Below are 18,501 nucleotides of genomic sequence, written 5' to 3' on the forward strand. Positions count from 1 at the left end.
GCGTGTCTGCACGTGTACTTGAGTGGAGCTGGGTTAGTGAATGTGTGCTGTGTGTGTGTGTGTGTGCATCTGTTAGTTGTCCATGGCACCTTCATGTCACCCAAACTGTTCTCTTTCTTGGTAAATTCTAAAATGTGTGTGTGTGTGTGTGTGTGTGTGTGTGTGTGTGTGTGTGTGTGTGTGTGTGTGTGTGTGTGTGTGTGTGTGTGTGTGAGGAGGAAGGGGGGTGGTACAAGGACAAAATGAACTAATGTTGAATATTCCGTATTGGTTTTACTGTAATTCTTTTCTAATTCTTAGTTTATTCAATTTCATCTCCTTGAGGCTGGTAGGTATGGAAATGAGGTCTGTTCTTTTTCTTTCTCTCTTTTTTTTGCCTGTGTAAATTGCAGCTATCACCCTTAAGCCTTTTGAACAAGATTACCCAGATGGCCTTGCGTGGTGTGCCTGAAGTTTTATTTTCCTCCTTTGCCTGCTTTTCCTTCTTGGCTGCAGGGGAGAGGAGAGGGAGCTGGGAAGCCTCCTGAAGACTCTGGGCGAGGCCGGGAGGCAGCAGCTGTGGCAAAGAGAGATCTGGGGGAGGAAGAAGAAGAAAAAGAAGAAGAAGAAGAAGAAGAAGAAGAAGAAGAAGAAGAAGAAGAAGAAGAAGAAGAAGGAGAAGGAGAAGAAGAAGATTTAGAAGAAGAAGAAGAAGAAGAAGAAGAAGAAGAAGAAGAAGAAGAAAAGTAAGTTGGGGAGGGAGCGCTTGGGGGGGGATGAGACTGGTGCAGGGGCGTTGTTGTGTGCATGTGCGTGTGTGCATGTGCGTGTGTGTGTGTGTGTGTGTGTGTGTGTGTGTGTGTGTGTGTGTGTGTGTGAAAGGAGGGGGCACTAAAACCTAAAGCAGAGAACACCAGCTATTATGAACACTACCCCCTACCTGGCTCGGCTGTCAAGGGGACCGGAATAACCCTTGGAGTACTCAAAGATGCTGGTGGAGTGGGAACAGTCTGGATGGGAAATGCAAGAACTTAGGGGGGCGCGAACGTGAACATATGTTTGGAGTGAGGAGTTCTTTGCCGACACAGCGAAGTGCGTCCCAGTGTAAACATGACATTACCACATTGCCAGTCACATTAGCAATACTTACAATTCAAACAGCTCCAATCGCACCCTGAAATGTCAGGACTTGGTGAAAAGCATGATAAATAGCAACCTCCTGCCCAGGTGATCATTGTTGTGTGCGAGCGGTGGGATTTGTCATTGGGTTTCCACTCGCCGTGCCCTGGACATAATCTGCTGCTGGTTTTCTGCCCCGAGGAAGAATATGATTTTAATACATTAAGGTGGCGCTGAGATAGAGAATTATGCAGCGTTAAAGTGTTACCTATTTATTATTCTACCATGCAACAGCCTCCATCCGCACTAATCTCCAAAAGAACACACCCAACACCCAGATTGCTGATCTTGGCTCAGGGGCAACGCTGGGAGGAGATTCTCACCTGAGATAAGGTGGGGAGGGGAGCAGGAGGAGGAGGAGGAGGAGGGTGAGGAGCTGCATATATCACTTAAAATGTACTTACAAAAGCAGGTTGTTGGAGGGAAAAGCTGAGGGGAGACAGTGATCACCCACTTCTTCCTTTAAACAAGACACCCATCCAGAAGAAATGCCTTTGATTTGGTGCACACACTTGCAGGTGTTGTGTGTCAGGATTAAGAAGAAACAACAAAACAAATGTCCCAGCATGCACCCCGGACGGTCCGGCTTCTCCCAACGCTGAAGTCTGTTGTTGGATCACAAACCCCTGCGTGGTCTTTCAACAACAACTACTCAGCTGCTGCCAAAGAGTCCGTAGTAGGCTATCACTGTTTGTTTCCACTTCCTCCATTTGTTTGTTTTGTTAAGGTTTTTGCTTTCCATCATAATGAATCACTTTTTTTTTCTTTTCTTCTTGTTCTTATTTATTCTCATGGCTGGAGGTAGAATGTGGTGGTTGATGAGGGGCTGAAATGAACTGAGCCTTAGCCTTAGCCCGGGGGCTGGCGCATATCTTAGCATAAGTGATGGCCGACCCGAGGGCTAGAGCCGAGCTGAGAGCGCCCTCAGGACAGCAACTCTGACAGATCATGTATTTATAGGTCTGTTGAAAGACCTCTATTGTGTCCCACATAGCCTCGGAGCATGTCTGTCCTCTGTATTATAATAAAGCCGCTGGCCTTACCGCTATGATGGATGGGTGGCCCTCGAATGGCAAGCTCCAGAATCATTAGAGGACTCCTAACATACAGGTCTACCCATGTGAAAGGCTGGCGCATGGGAGGCGCGCTACCGGTGAGCAATACAGTGCAGTTGAGACCTTTTAATCAAGGATAGGTAGCCCTTATTAATTCTCAACCAAGAGAGGGAGGGGTCGCGGGAGAGAAAGGAGGACTGGAGTGAGTGACGGGGGGCTGTTATTTGCTGATGCTTTTGCCAAAGGATACATTTGCAATTATCTCAATGGCTTAAAACGCCCTCCAGGCTTTTTCAATACAGGTTTGAATGCTGCACCTATAGCATTTACAGGCAGCTTCACCGGTCAGATCTCATTGCTGCTGAAATTTCAAAGCCATGGCATTCCATCACACCTCCACTGAGCCGTACGGCTTCAGTGTAAAATGTGTGACCATGAAGGTAGAACTGAGCACAGCATATGTATTTGGAGATTTTTGGTGAAACTGTAAAAAAAGAAGAAGAAAAAGAAAAGCACAACTTGCTTGAATATGCTCTGCAGCCCGAAAAAAGAAAAAAAAATACAGCTTGACTTTTTTTCTGCGCCTTAAGCCTCACAAGCAGAGTGGTGTTTGAGCTGTTTCCCAATCTCATGTTCTTCTGTTACCTCTGGAGTAGAATATAAATGATTCCCTCTCAGTGTACAGTGTATGCCAAGGGGCCTGCAGCGACCATAGTCCGGTCTAAAATTCCTCACTGCAAGTGCACCATAACTCAAGGCCTGACTGATAAATAAACAATGGAAAGTGCAGCATGTTTGCACTACCACAAATCCTCCACACGGAGCGCTGTCACATATTACAGCCCAATCACCAGGAGGTGAGTAGACGGTCGGATGAAGGTTGGAGTAACACAAATCTAATGTTCTTGACAAGGGAGGTAAGCCAAGTGCAATTCTTACATACATGTATACAACACTGTAGAGAATTGGTGGAAATGCACTGTACAGCGACAGGATCTTAATTAAATACTTACAATTAAAAGTAATATGTGACGACAGAGAGTGAAGACGAGTGTATTGTTTTAGGCAACAAGGGTGATTACACGTTTGATTCCCTTTCATTCTTTGTTATTCAAATAAATTGTACATTGTACGTACACTATAAGCATACATTCATGGCCCCCCAGAAAGAAAAAAAACTCTGACTTTTGTGATACCCTGACTGTCCCTCTCATGCCACCAGCAGGTTGACACTTTTAATGAAATATCTCAGGAACTATTGGATTGGTGCAGATGATGATTCCTTGAGACTTTCGTGAGACTTTTCCACTTATCCTTTGAAATAACTCTCAAAGGTACCAGCCTGGATTGGCACAAACATTCATGATTCCCAGAAAATCCACCCTATTGTGGTTTATGATTAACATTTATGTTTTGGGGTGGATTGTCTCTACAACTATTGGATTGCCAAAAAATGTCATTCGGACATCCATATCCCCTTCTGGATGATTTTGGAATAACTTCGGTGTTTATGACTTTTCCAAAAATGCTAATTTAGAGCATACATTTTGAAATATACAAAAAAATATTTAAAATTAAAGTTCAAAGAAGTACATTTGAGTAATTGCACAGAACTTCCACTTAAAGTTTGTTTTATATATACACAGGTAAAAGACAGTAAATTAGAATATTTTGAAAAACTTGATTTATTTCAGTAATTGCATTCAAAAGGTGTAACTTGTACATTATATTTATTCATTGCACACAGACTGATGCATTCAAATGTTTATTTAATTTAATTTTGATGATTTGAAGTGGCAACAAATGAAAATCCAAAATTCCGTGTGTCACAAAATTAGAATATTACTTAAGGCTGATACAAAAAAGGGATTTTTAGAAATGTTGGCCAACTGAAAAGTATGAAAATGAAAAATATGAGCATGTACAATACTCAATACTTGGTTGGAGCTCCTTTTGCCTCAATTACTGCGTTAATGCGGCGTGGCATGGAGTCCATGAGTTTCTGGCACTGCTCAGGTGTTATGAGAGCCCAGGTTGCTCTGATAGTGGCCTTCAACTCTTCTGCGTTTTTGGGTCTGGCATTCTGCATCTTCCTTTTCACAATACCCCACAGATTTTCTATGGGGCTAAGGTCAGGGGAGTTGGCTGGCCAATTTAGAACAGAAATACCATGGTCCGTAAACCAGGCACGGGTAGATTTTGCGCTGTGTGCAGGCGCCAAGTCCTGTTGGAACTTGAAATCTTGAGCATGAAGTGCTCTAAAACTTGCTGGTATACGGCTGCGTTGACCCTGGATCTCAGGAAACAGAGTGGACCGACACCAGCAGATGACATGGCACCCCAAACCATCACTGATGGTGGAAACTTTACACTAGACTTCAGGCAACGTGGATCCTGTGCCTCTCCTGTCCTCCTCCAGACTCTGGGACCTCGATTTCCAAAGGAAATGCAAAATTTGCTTTCGTCAGAAAACATGACTTTGGACCACTCAGCAGCAGTCCAGCTCTTTTTTTCCTTAGCCCAGGTGAGACGCTTTTCGCGCTGTTTCTTGGTCAACAGTGGCTTGACACGAGGTATGCGGCAGTTGAAACCCATGTCTTTCAAGCGTCTCTTGGTGGTGGATCTTGAAGCACTGACTCCAGCAGCTGTCCACTCCTTGTGAATCTCCCCCACATTTTTGAATGGGTTTTTTTTCACAATCTTGACCAGGGCGCGTTGATCCCTGTTGCTTGTACACTTTTTCTGACCACGGTTTTTCCTTCCCTTTGCCTCTCCATTAATGTGTTTGGACACAGAGCTCTGAGAACAGCCAGCCTCTTCAGCAATAACCTTTTGTGTCTTTCCCTCCTTGTGCAATGTGTCGATGGTCGCCTTTTGGACAGCTGTCAAATCTGAAGTCTTCCCCATGTTTGTGTAGGCTTCAGAACTGGACTGAGAGACCATTAAAAGCCCTTTGCAGGTGTTTTGAGTTAATCAGCTGATTAGTTTGTGGCACCAGGTATCTTCAAAATGTAACCCTAACACAATATTCTAATTTTGTGACACACGGAATTTTGGATTTTCATTTGTTGCCACTTCAAATCATCAAAATTAAATGAAATAAACATTTGAATGCATCAGTCTGTGTGCAATGAATAAATATAATGTACAAGTTACACCTTTTGAATGCAATTACTGAAATAAATCAAGTTTTTCAAAATATTCTAATTTACTGGCTTTTACCTGTATATATATGTTTTAAAGTATACTACATTATACTTTTTATATATTTGCAGAAAGTACACTTCTTTGATAGTATATTATATATAGTATATTATATAAAAATGTAAGTATATTTTAAATATACAAAAGTATACTTTTTTTTCCGCCTAGGCAGTTCTTGCTAAACTAATGGCATTGCCATCCGTCTCAGTTGTACTTTGTTTTGTGCTAATTTGCAAATGTTAAAAGCATGCTAGTGTGCCAAACTGAAATGGTGAGCATGGTAAACGTTATATGTGCTAAACATCATATTAGCATTGCCGTTGTGAGCACAAGTTAGCATGCTGACATTATCATTATCTTACAGCACCACTGTATAACCGAACAGAGCAGCTATCCTGGCTGTAGACTATTGTTAGTCTACAGGTGCAAGTTATAATGCCTGGCCACATGCTTCAAGCTAATAGGAGGCAGCATTTCACCTCCTCCTTTAATGGTCTGGAGAGCAAGCAACAGGGGATGGACCCAAATGCAGACAGAGGCCCAATCCCAATGTCCCCCCCAAAGGCCTTACACCCTGAACCCTCAGGGATTTACTGACATTACCTGGTAAATGGTTGAGTGTGAGAGGCTATAAGGGCTTGAAATGGTATAAATACGAATGGGACAGCACTTTGCTGCAACATATCATATTACCATGACAATGTCAAGAAATATTATGTCCAATTGTGGGTATTTATTTTATACTGTTTACTACCTGATTTGAATGTCTTCCAGGATCTTCCCTCACAATATGAGAGGTAATTTCAAATAATATACTTGACAAAACAGTTTCAATGGCAAAATGAAATGTTTGATGAATAAATCAGTGTAATATAATCTCTGTTGTTGTTGTTGTTGTTATGCTTCCATTCCTCTGATTTCATGTGTTCTTATGTTCCATCTTTAATCCTAAATGTTGCTGAGTAAATGTAATTTGCCAGGGTGAACTCCCATGTGTCATCCTCTTTGTTCACCTTTTATACGCCTCCATGATCTGTGTTTAATGTCACATTGCTATGAATTGTGGGTAATGCCCTTGGGCAAAGTCTGCAGAAATGCGGACTTAAGGGAAGTGTTCATAAAGGACTCTAAAGGTCTGCAAGGGAGCCTTCAAACACTCGGTAATTTGACATTGGGACAGCCCCCAACCCTCATGAACTTTAAGGGAGCACTTCAAGTTTGTGAGTGTAAAAGATTGGGATTGGGCCAAAGACAGCAGGCAAGGACACAAGCAAACTGGAGGTGCAAACATAACTGAAGACAAACTGAAACATGAAGAACTGGGCTGGTGACTACACGGCTGACGAGAGACAGGTAAGTAATGAGGGCGGGGCAGACGATCACAAAGGCGGGAAAACAAAACAAAAAAAGGCAGGAAGTAAAGCAAGACAAGACACATGAGGAGTTAACTTAAAAATGAAAGCAGGAAACACTAAACATTATCCACAGTCTGTTGATAGTGGCAGTTAATTTGTAAATGTCCATATCTTGCACATTGCACCTTTAACATTATAGAGATTGTATAAATATGAGACTAAAAGTCAGGATGCTTCTGGTTCTGCTCTATCTATTTCTCGGGAGTGCAACACTAAATCTCTATAGTCTTTTAAAATTGACATTGTTAAAAGTGGTGTGTTGATACTATCTTTGAGGAGTCACAGAAACTATTAGAAAAGTTGAAAAAAGGTTATTGTTGGCTTTTGTCACGAGCCATCCGACTCAATTGTTATTTCACGATCCAAAAAACTGCCGCCAGAATATCTTGTATGGCCGAGCTGACCACAATGGACGTCATCAAAGCTTACTGCGTTACAATCTGTTGTACATTAAAAGTGGATTATTATAAGCTGCTTTAGACTCCCACAAAACAAGGAGTGTGTTACTGCAGAAACAAAAAGGATCTTTTGCATGCTGCCTTCATCTCAAGCAAGTTCACGCACACAAACCCATCAGCAGAGGTGCTGAGCTCCACTTTTTGTATTTAGAGTAGCTCCTTTTTTAAAGTTAAGACTCATATTTCTATAACTCAAGCAAAGCCACTGTGACATATTATTCCACTGGAGAGTGTCCGTATGAGATATTATCCTACCAGCGATTGTCCATCTAAGAACATTTAAGGCCCCAAAGACTGTGCAGGCATTCATCACATAGATGAACTAATTTCTCCACGAGAAATAATGGCTGGAAATATGTGGCCATTATATTATAATAAAGGTATTTATGAGCCTTCAATCTCACAGCCTCACTAGGAGATATCTTTGAAAATTTGAAATCAGCTCCGCAGGCTCAGGGAGGGGGAGGAGGGGAGAGAGAGAGAAAGAGAGAGATAGAGAGAGAGAGAGAGAGAGAGAGAGAGAGAGAGAGAGAGAGAGAGAGAGAAAGAAATGGCAAGGGAGAGATGTGGGAGTTGTGTTTTGCTTTTTTGCCACGGGTTACATTTATAATTATCTTGCTGGCATGAAATGGCCCAGGGGCTTTTTCAATAAAGGTAGGAGGCACCTACAGCACAGAATATTACCTACAGATCAACACAGAACAAGAGAGAGAGGACTGCAGATAGAAGAAAACTACATCCAGAGTACAAAGTACATCAGTTAATAAGTGTATTTAGTTAGGATGTTCATTAGGAACAGTGTAGCCACTGCTTGCACGGTGCTGGAGAAGTGCAGCACTGTGAGGGGCTGATGATTTGAAGACGAGGTGAGTGAGTCCATCCACTGACCTTCACTAGTGGTGAGTAAGCAGAGCCCGGGGAGTGAGGGAAAGACGGCCACGGCCACTTTCTCCAGGCCCTACTCTGCCTTTTGATGACTGGAAATAATCACTAGAGAGAAAGCGAGTGAGAGAGACATGATCACAGACACACCACAGAAGAGAGGAGGATCTCAAATTACTTTATTCTCCTCAAAACCCCCTGTCCTCTAAAGGACTGGAAGTCAGCCTCTTAATACTATTCATCTTTTTCTCCAACAGGCTGTGTCCGGAGAGGAGGATATCTCTAATTCCTTTTCAAGTTAGTCAGAATCTAGGAAGTGGGAAGAGATAGGGCTAAACAGGGTCTCATTATACTCAGGCTGCCCCACAGGTAACACACTTGAAAATCACATATGGTGCACAAAAAAGTACAGCTGAATTGTAAACTAAACACATGTTCATTCTCTCTCTCTCTCTCTCTCTCTCTCTCTCTCTTTCTCTCTCTCTCTCTCTCTCATACCATGTATTGTTTATGAAAAACAACAACTATTTATTTATGAACATCATCCATTTGGGTTCATGTGGCTCAACGAACTTGCAAACCAGATATATGTCAATAATTTGCATTCTAAAAAAAATCTTTACTGATATATATTCCAGGAAGAGTTTTTTAGGAGAGTTAATGAGATGAGAGGATTGATATCCCTTTCATGTCTGAACAATACATATGCAGCCTGCAGCCGGTTAGCTTAGCTTAGCACACAGACTGGAAACGGAACCTATAAAGCTCACTATTTAACAGGTTATATCTGTTTAAAAAAAATCAAGGTGTAAACGTGACTGGCTGTGATTATACAGTTTTTGTGCTAAGCTAAGCAGCAGCTGGCTGTAGCTTTATATTTATGGTACAGAAATGAGGGCGATGTCCATCTTCTTATTCCACTCATGGAAAGAAAACGACGATGTTTTTTTTTTTGTTCTTGACAATTATTCTCAAGGTAATGAAACTGACACTGACGTTTTGAATGTTTATCAGGCAGTATTTGATCAATACTGAGAATTCGAGGAAAATCTGAATAAGATGGCTCATCATCACGTGGAATATTGGAATTATCATATTCTGATTTGTTAAAAAAAGTCCATCAGTGAAACACCGCCTCTAACACTTGAATGCTGAGTTGAACTTATTTTAACTCTGCAAACTAGAACAGTTTTCGCTGAGTGTTGATGTGTTTGATGCCTGCTCCGTGAATACTTTGATTTTTATGATTGAGAGCAAAGCACTGCTGTGTACCACTCACAGTTGCACCTCTGGCCTATGAGAATAACAGTCAGTCAAAAGGGAATCTAGGGCAAAGAGGCCTGAAAGGGAGACATATAGCATAAACCGCAGATAGCCAAAGAAAGTGGAGATTCTGCCAAAAGGGATGAAGACAAGACGACAGGGCTCCGTGTGGGATTTCACTTTGGATTTTGGCCCTGCAGGGATATGTGGAAGCACAACTGACAGGACTTGCGTGGAGAAGTCGGCTCCATTCAATATAACTAAGTAAAGAATGCCCCATGCAGTCACTGATGCACCAGCATTAATCCTCCAAGGTACAACGTCTCCTCAGTAAAGTTAGCTTTGGAGAGCTAAAACACCACATAATGTAAAAAAATGTGCTTCCTGTTTGACACTGAACACATTCAGGATGCGATGAGGAATCTTGAGTTAGGGTAGAGGCAGTGAATTCAGATGTAAGGAATCACCATGTAACTATGCAGATGTATGATAGCAGTCCCTACAGCGATGTACAAACAGCGAACAGACACCATGACAACTTTAGTTGAGATTTATTTCACTTTTTTTTCTTCTTTTTTTTGCTACATTCCTCTTTACTCAAATCTAGGAAGCGTAGGTGGGTCAGTCATGTTAGAAATACTTTATATCCAACTTCATATTAATATGTGCTACAAGTAAAAGTGATCTTGGAGTGGGTGGTACAATAATCTGTTGAGTAATTTCTGAGGGGAAACAAATTTGCTTTAAAAAGATTCAATGTAAAAAACATTAACACATACACAATGATCAAATTTACACGTGATGACTATTATGAATATTATGATCCAATTCAATAATCCCAAAGTTAGCACATGGGGGTGAGTGGTGTATACTCCCCAATGAGGCAAATGGTGTGAACTTATAATTTACTAAAGTATTTTCTTTACTGTGTATGTCCGGCACGTTTCATTTTAATGATACTAATTTAAACTATTTCATGGCATAATGCAATAAAATAACTTCCATTAAAGTAAAAAAACGAAGAAAAAAAAACACTTCATTGGTATCACAATATTCAACATCATGTTAATTGTGAAAAAAGATGCTTTGTTGAAACTAACTGTTTATGACAACTGAGACATTCTGTACTGTAAGCAACACATTAGTGACCTTTTTACAGCAAGGGATAAAAACAGACTTAGCCAATTTGCCAGTGAGACATCAAAATCAAGTCACTGGTGACAAGCTATGCAAGATACTACATGAGCAATAAAAGCCTTTTTATTTATTTATATGGGTATAATAGAAATCATATTCAACCTAATGTAGGCTCCAAGTTTTAAAACAAACTTTGTTTGGGGATCCAGCGTATATAAATCCTTTATTAATTGGTTTATGGGGGCTCGACATTCATAAATGTCCTTGCAATCTCAAACTTATCAAATGTCTTGTATCTTCTTATGGCAAAAAAATCTCCTGTTGCACCTCATTTTTTTAAATTCTCTAGATGGTTCTCAAGTTTAAGAAAACAAAAACATCAACAAGGAAACGAAGAAAAAACAGAGTCCACATAGCTCTGCAGCGTCGAGCTCTTGGCTGCCACAGAAAAAGTCTAGCGCCTCCTGCTGCCCGGGAGGCTTCTAGTCCAGCTGCTCCTGCTTTATCCTGTTTGAATTGGAGCCTCGCTGACTCGTCCTCCTCAGTTCCCTCCTCAGGACGTACTCGCTGAATTGGGACGAGTCCACACCTCCGCCGCAGGAGCCGACAATCTCGAAGCCACGTTGTTGGAGGCGCTCTAGAACCTGGAAGAGGTGGAACGGCGCAGAAGGAGGAAGGTGTCAGTAGAAATACATGCATCGTTAGCATCTTTCATCAGCACTCTGGTGACAGGTATCGCCTATAGTCACTGCCAACCTGGTCAAGACGCCTGATAAATCATCCATGGAGGACGCTCAGACATTAATGTCACCTCTAACCTTTTGTTTTACTGCAGAACTGGAGAGCGACAAAACTCTTTTAGTCGTGTGCTGCAGAGTTCGAGCTAAGTCGAGCCCTGGAAACGGCTCTGGGAGTGAGCTGCAACATACGGCCTGTGACGGCAATTTGGATGAGACTTCCACAAGACTTTCGCGAAAAAACCAAGAGCCTCTCGTTTTGCCTCCTGCCCTTATTTTCGGCTGTACGTGTGTGTTTGTCTGCGTTCGTGTGTGTATGTAGCTGTTCCTGATCTCGCAGCCTCGCAGACATCTACAGACGTGTCCGGGGGGGCTGTAGGATCACATTCCAATGAAGAGGCCCCAGGGAGCTGCGAGGCTTTCTTTCTGCCACTTGGCTCAGTGTGGGCCGCTCGGCAAAACCCCCTCTCCCTATTTCTCCCTCAGCCCCCAGGCCCAAGCCTCCGCCAAAACTACAAAGGTCCCCCTACTGCTGGCAGCTCTCTCTGCCCCCCCCCTCCTTTCCTTCTCTCAAAACCCCCGCCCTGCCTCCATTAGCCGCAGATACAGCATCCACCGCCGGCGTGCTTTAATAACCAAACAGGATTATGGGCCCTGCCTGGGGACAACCTGCCAGGGAGCATGCTCACTCTCTTGCTCGCTCTCCACGACTCACACACTTCAGAGACGGGTTTGTTTGTGTGTGTGTTTTTTCCGAGGGAGATGGAGATTTGACTTCCTCAGATGGTCCAAAATCATTGTGAAATCTTTTCAAATGTGCCTCTCCTCCATCGCTTATTGATGCGTATCTGAGCATATCACCATCAATGAATTAGTGGAATATCAATACATAACCAGGGGAATACAATATTGCCAAATAAATGCTGAATATAAAAAGATGAATTTAACACAGTTTACTTGGTGTAGAAGTTTTCTTATTAAAGTCATGTTTTAGCCTTACAAGGATGGTTTTACTGAGAACTCATTATGCCTATGAAAGGAATCTGATCAAATCCTTCAATACAGCATACAGCGTGATATCTTTGGATAATTAAAGACTTAAAGTCGTAGTTTTGCTGCCCTAGAAATCGCAACTTTCCCCAAGACCTTAAAAGTATTAATCAAGACAACAGTAAATGGTGTTTTTGATTCGCAAAAATAACCTAATATGGCAAGACTACTTCTCTAACTTTGCTTTATTGTGGTGGAGCCTGCAAAATCCTCAAAGACTTGCCGGTATTAAAGTGAAGCTGCGTGAGTGTTGCGGATCTGCAGATCTATTATTTAGGGAGAAATCTTACTAAAAAGTGTTTCACTACATCCTGAATTGCCCACTTCCTGTTTCTGTTCGCTAAGTTCCAGCATTCCTGTGACTCTCAACCTGTTTACGGTCCCTTCTGTGAAGGTCGGCTCTGATGACCATTTCAAAAGGCAAAGTTTTAAAACAATCGTAATGACTTATGGATTTAGCTGCATATGATTTTCCTCCACGTGAAACACGGAGGGCGACGAGTGCTGCAAAGGGATGCCCGCTATTAAAGCCGACCATCCACTAGCTCTGGAGCCCAAGTCCAAATCATTATTCCGGTCAGATCACAGAAAAGTAAAGATAGTGGTAGACTTGTGTAATGATGACTTGCTAAATTGATCCTTTGATGAACTCATCAAAGAGCTCATTTTTTCCGCAAGGCTGTTCTTGTGACTCGATTAGATTAAAAAAAGATAAGATTTTGCAATCAGACATCAGTAAAATTCTAAAAGTCTACAGCATAACTGCAGATGAAGAAAAAAAAGCAGAGTGAACAGATCATCACCTCAGTCAACGCCTCGGGCATATAAGTGAGTGGAAAAATATAGAAAAGCGTACTTTAAAAACTTTTAGTGTGTATACTCATTGACGAATGCTCAGTAGAAATGGCGATAAACCCACAGCAGCCCGCTGTCCCCGCTTACCTGGACAGAGTTGAGGTGGCAGTACCCATTGAGTGGGAAGCGGATGACGTGCGTGGAGTCGTGGTTCCAGCCGGCATTGACAGAGTTGCACATGACGTCACCGATCTCTGGAAACACGTCTTCAATCAGGGCCTTGTCGCCGCTGAGCGTGATCCTCTCGCCCAGGTCGGGCGCCACGCGCACCACCAAGCACTCGCAGGGCCGCGACACCCGGCTCAGCTCCTGGTCCTGGCGCCAGCTCTCCATCTCGGCCAGCATGGGCTGCAGCTGGAAGTATCGCGCCTCCTCGTACAGCAGGCTGTAGTCCTGCAGGAGAAGGGGCAAAGCCGTTGACATCTTGGGATATCGTGGATATTATGTCGTTCCCGTTTGTGTCCACTTTACCGGGTTTTGTCATCGGTGCCAATTGTTTTTAAAGAGCAGGCTGATATAAGTAGGTCTTTACTGTCTCCCGTCTGACTAAAGTAAATATGCCCAAATAATACTTAAACGTTTTACATTTAATCGTAATTTCAATTTAAGTTAAATGTAAATCCGCTGACATTTTTAAAACATACATTTTGAAATATAAAAACACATGGAAATAGTTACCAGAAGATAACAGCGAGAGCTGTATGTGACTCATGCTAGGTCATTGTGATTAACAGAAAGTTGTGTCAGTATCATGAAGATATATAAAAGGCATTGTAGTTTGAATTTTTTCATTTACACATGCTTAATATCCCAATAGCTCATAATCTCTCTGGTTTACTTATTTAAAAAAAAGTATGTGAAGCTCTGTAACTGCCTCCAGCAATCCCCCAAAACAATCAATTGTATATACATTGTCCAAAGATACTTCCCCTGTATTTTAAGGCAGACTAAACTGAATAGGATGAGGCTCAGCCTGAATGCATTATTGCTGTACTTGAGAGCAAAAAGATTATAGTTTTTTTCATAAAAACACAGAATACGATTTTCTTTCTAATGTACACCCAAACCAAAAAGCAATCCGCGAAGGAGTTTGAAAACCGCTGTTCTACATGAACGAGCAATAAGCCCAGGCGAAGACACCATTCAGCAAAAATTACAAAAGAGCCAGAGCCGAGGAGATGCAGTGCGACATGTAACACAGGGTTGCGTGGGGTGAAGGAGCAGATCCTTTACCCGCAGGACTGCAGGGCCTAAATCGCAGCACACTCGGGTTTTCTCATGCTCCTCTCAAAATCGGCTCAATGCGAACGTGACCTTAGGTTGAACTTGAGCCTGTCTTTTGTCTTTGCTTATTTTAGCTGACATACTTTGCAGTGATTGAGTCACACTGTGGCCAGTCCATCAGATAATGTGGTTATTTGTTTTCTCCCAGGGCAAGTTAAGTAATTACTGACTAAATGACACATAAGAGTAATAAAAGGGGGGGGGGAGAAGGAATGCTAATGTATCACATACAGTGAAACTCACCCTGGATGGACACTTGGCTTCAGAACACTGCGCTGATGAAATCTGCCACATGGACGCCAGGACCTTTATTTATTTGCCTTGATGCAGGCTTATTGTCTCCCTTACATATCTCAAAAGAATCTTTGGCCACTAAGAGCCTGAGGGGACCAAAACGGCATCTCGTGATGAGTAAATGCATTTCTCTTGGTTCGCCCTCCTACTTTGTCTCCAGCATGGGAACCGTTTCCAGCAACTCAAGGAGTGCCCGGGCGACCAAAGGCATTCCACGGCCTTAGCATTCATTGTGTGTGCTAAGTTGTGGGACTGCTGACTGGCTGATGGGCTTTACAGTTTCTAGGATGGACACCCACTCACTTTGAAGTCGTCTGGAATGAGGAGCTTGGACGTCCTGAGGAAGTTGAGGATGTAGCGGAACATGTGTCCATCCCTGTCAATGAAGTAGTGCTGCTTCAGGCTGTCCAGGACTATAGGCTCTGTGCCATCAAAGAGACGACCAATTCTACCCACGGAGAAGGGGGGGAAGAGAGGGAGGGGGGAAGGAGGGACAAAATGTCAACATTAACAATCTTACATGGCTTGATATTTGCATTCGTTGTGAACTAACATTATGTGTTATCGATACACTGCTCCTGAGCTTATGTTGTTTGGCGCTTGTATTAGCGGGAGTCACGGGAGAGAGAGAAAATAAGGAAAAAAAAAGATAATGTGAAGCAAGAGCATGTGCAAAGAGGATGTGACTCACTCATTTTCTCAAGCTCTGAAATGTTTTTTTACACCTTCGCACAGACATGAACACATTACAGAGCTTGAGACACACATCGGCCATGAAGGAAGAAAGGAAGAACAAAAGGAAAGAGTGAAGGAAGGAAAGAAACACAGACAGACAGACAGACAGATAGAAGGGAAGAGTGAAGTAAGGAAGAAAGAAAAGATGAAAAACAGAGGTGGTCTGAAAAGGTCAGGGCCAGCTGGTAGCTGGTTGCCTGAGGCAGGGTGCCAGTCACCCTCGGGCCGGGGCTCGGAGCGACAGGGCGGCCTCCCAGCCTCCAGATGGCCCCCATGCCCTTTGGCCCTTTACTGCTGCTGTGACATCTGTCAGAATAACCAAGTCGCTTTTGTCTGTGCACTGCATTCTGCACTCCTACAAATTGTTTACCGCCCCAAAATAAGTGTGGGCTTCAATGAAACCCAGGGAAACAGTGATTCTGTGATACGACCTGCTAAATCCAAAAGCAACTGCCGCTGCAGATTTGTCGGATAGAAGGAGTAAACATTTCGTTTATACTCAGTTTCTCCGCCAAGTGCACCCATGAGACATTTCTGTGATTTGACAAGATGTGACATTTGACTGTTTAATGTCACAGGATGACATTAAACATTAAACAGGATGACATTCTGACGCTGAGAAATCTGGCTTGAAAAGAAGACGCTGAATCTCTCTGCAATCTCCTTCCCTGTTTAGAGTACCAGACACCCCCTCCCCCTGCGCGCACGCGCGCACGCGCACACACACACACACACACACACACACACACACTCACACACACACACACACACACACACACACACACACACACACACACACACACACACACACACACACACACACACAACTCCCCACCCACCTCCATACTTAAAACACAGATGCATGGTCGAGCAGACTCACCGGGATTCAGGGAATTTTGTCAAGGTGGCCAGACTGCTGGTGTACATGTGCCCGCCCACATCAATGTGCACGGGGGCGTTGGACTTGGTGAGCTGTGCAGCTGTTGGGATGCCCTGGTTGCTCAAGGGAGACACCGGTGATCGAGTGATCATGGGCCGGGACATACTGGAGCGATGATCCTGTAAAACACGGCACAAGGGGTGAAAACGTTAACACGGGTAAAATGTGTGAAATTAAAAAACACCCACAAGATAGGGGACTTAATTATGAATATTTAGGGAATTAAAACATTTTGGGGAAGAAAAAAAAAACTGACATTTTTTTTGATATTTCTGTAACACAACACACACTCAGTGCAAGGCAATACTTCTATCTCTGCAAGTTGGAGCAGCCTGACCTTGACCTGAATGTTGCCAAACATCCACGAGCACCCGCTCCTGTGGGCCATAATCTCCAAAACCAAATTAATTTGGGGCATCAATCTCGTGGAAATGAGCAATAATGACTCTTGATTTGAACACTGTAATAATAGGATTTTGGGAGGAAGAGGTCTCCTGTTAACCTACAAACACCATTAGGAGACAATGCCTGTGTGGCTCTGAGAAGAGAACCACTTCTGCTAAAGTTTGAGTGAAGCTGAAAAAAGGAGCCGCCTGTTAGTCTGTGACACCTCCGTCTCTGAGGATGGAGAATACAAACATTTTCTGAGAACGAAAGCAGGAGAGGGGGGGGGGCTGTGCGTGCTATTCAAATAACGTGACAATAGTGCGCACTCTACATTTAAGGACAGCAGGAAGACAATCTATTCGCACACCGGAGCCAATAAACCCCGTGTCTGTCTGTCCGCATCCACAAGCAAACGCGAGCGTAATTTCTACTTTTGTTTGGTCCTCCCACCAAAAAAAAAACACTTCCCACACAAAATCGGACTTTACGCGTTTACCTGCGCCGGCATCACTGTGTTCGGAGAGGAAGTCAACGAGTGGTCATTTTGCTTGAGAGACGCTGCGTGAAGCGGCTCTCCTCTGCACGCGTACATCAGCGAGGGCTCCCTGCACTCCAGCGCTCGCATCGGCAGCCGTTTGAGGGAAGCGTGCACGGACTCGTCCGCGGAACTGATTGGACGCGGTCGCTTCCTCGCTTTCTGATGCGTTAGGTCCATGATGTCCGTCTCGTCCATTGCGGCGCGGTTGGTTCGGGGAAAGGACGCGGTCGTGCTGTTTCCAACGCGGCTGCCAAACGCGGAGAGAAGCTCGAGAGGCGGGATGGCGAACACCGGAGGGAGAGCGCGGCGCCGAGGCTGTCACGCGGAGCTGCTTCCTCGCAATGGCTGGGAGAAGTCAAAGCCCCCGACAACATTAGCATCGGAGCGCCTGCGGCTCTTCTGGGCTGTCGCTGTTTCAGCGGCAGGGATGAGTGTCGCATTTTCAGAATAAAATAAATCCTTCCCAACACACACACGTACACACATAAAAAAAATTAGAAGGGATTGTCTATTTATACGCGTGGACTCGTCACATTTGGCCTTCGCTCTTTAAGCAGCGGTGTTTATTCCACCGTCCTTCTGCTGTTCAGAAGCAGGTCAAACCCTCCTTCGACACAACAGACCCACACAGTTCAAAGTTCAGTGAAAAGAATAACAACAACAAAAACACCCAAGCTGTGACCAACCCACTCAAGTACCCCCTGTGACACCCTCCCCCAACAGGATGCACATCACACCTCACTGATCATAATATTCCCAATCACACAAAAGAAGCCAGTGAGATCATTTCCAGTTGCCCTTAATGCATAAAAGCTCTTTTGTTATCATTGGTGAAGGATATGAATAATAACTCAAGTGACCTCTGTGTTCACGAGGAGACATCATAGCACCGATTAATCAATAAGATATGTTAAGGAAAGCTGGACCTAAACTTTGCTTTCTTAACTTTTTTAAACGAAATGTAACACGTAAATACATATGTAAATATACATGTACTGAATTGTTATTTGTCATAATGGTATCCGATAGCGGATCGGGCCACTGTCACCGTGCTGTTTGAGTCTGTGTGGAACCGATATCAGATACCAGCATCGGTGCATCTCTAACCT

General features: G+C 43.5%; 1 protein-coding gene across 1 annotated transcript; it reads right to left on the reverse strand.

The window, feature by feature from the left end:
• Positions 1-9,970: 9,970 nt before the first annotated feature.
• LOC306746950 (BTB/POZ domain-containing protein KCTD1-like) lies at positions 9,971-17,832 on the reverse strand (the record flags this gene model as incomplete). The annotated part of the gene is given in 6 exon segments (XM_079229939.1): positions 9,971-11,216; positions 13,302-13,607; positions 15,096-15,240; positions 16,408-16,586; positions 17,351-17,647; positions 17,650-17,832. Coding segments are annotated over 6 exon segments (1,272 nt in total). The 3' UTR covers positions 9,971-11,054.
• Between the last annotated feature and the right edge of the window lie 669 nt (positions 17,833-18,501).

This window comes from Taurulus bubalis, assembly GCF_910589615.1.
Source record: "Taurulus bubalis genome assembly, chromosome: 1".
NCBI classification, from domain to species: Eukaryota; Metazoa; Chordata; class Actinopteri; order Perciformes; family Cottidae; genus Taurulus; species Taurulus bubalis.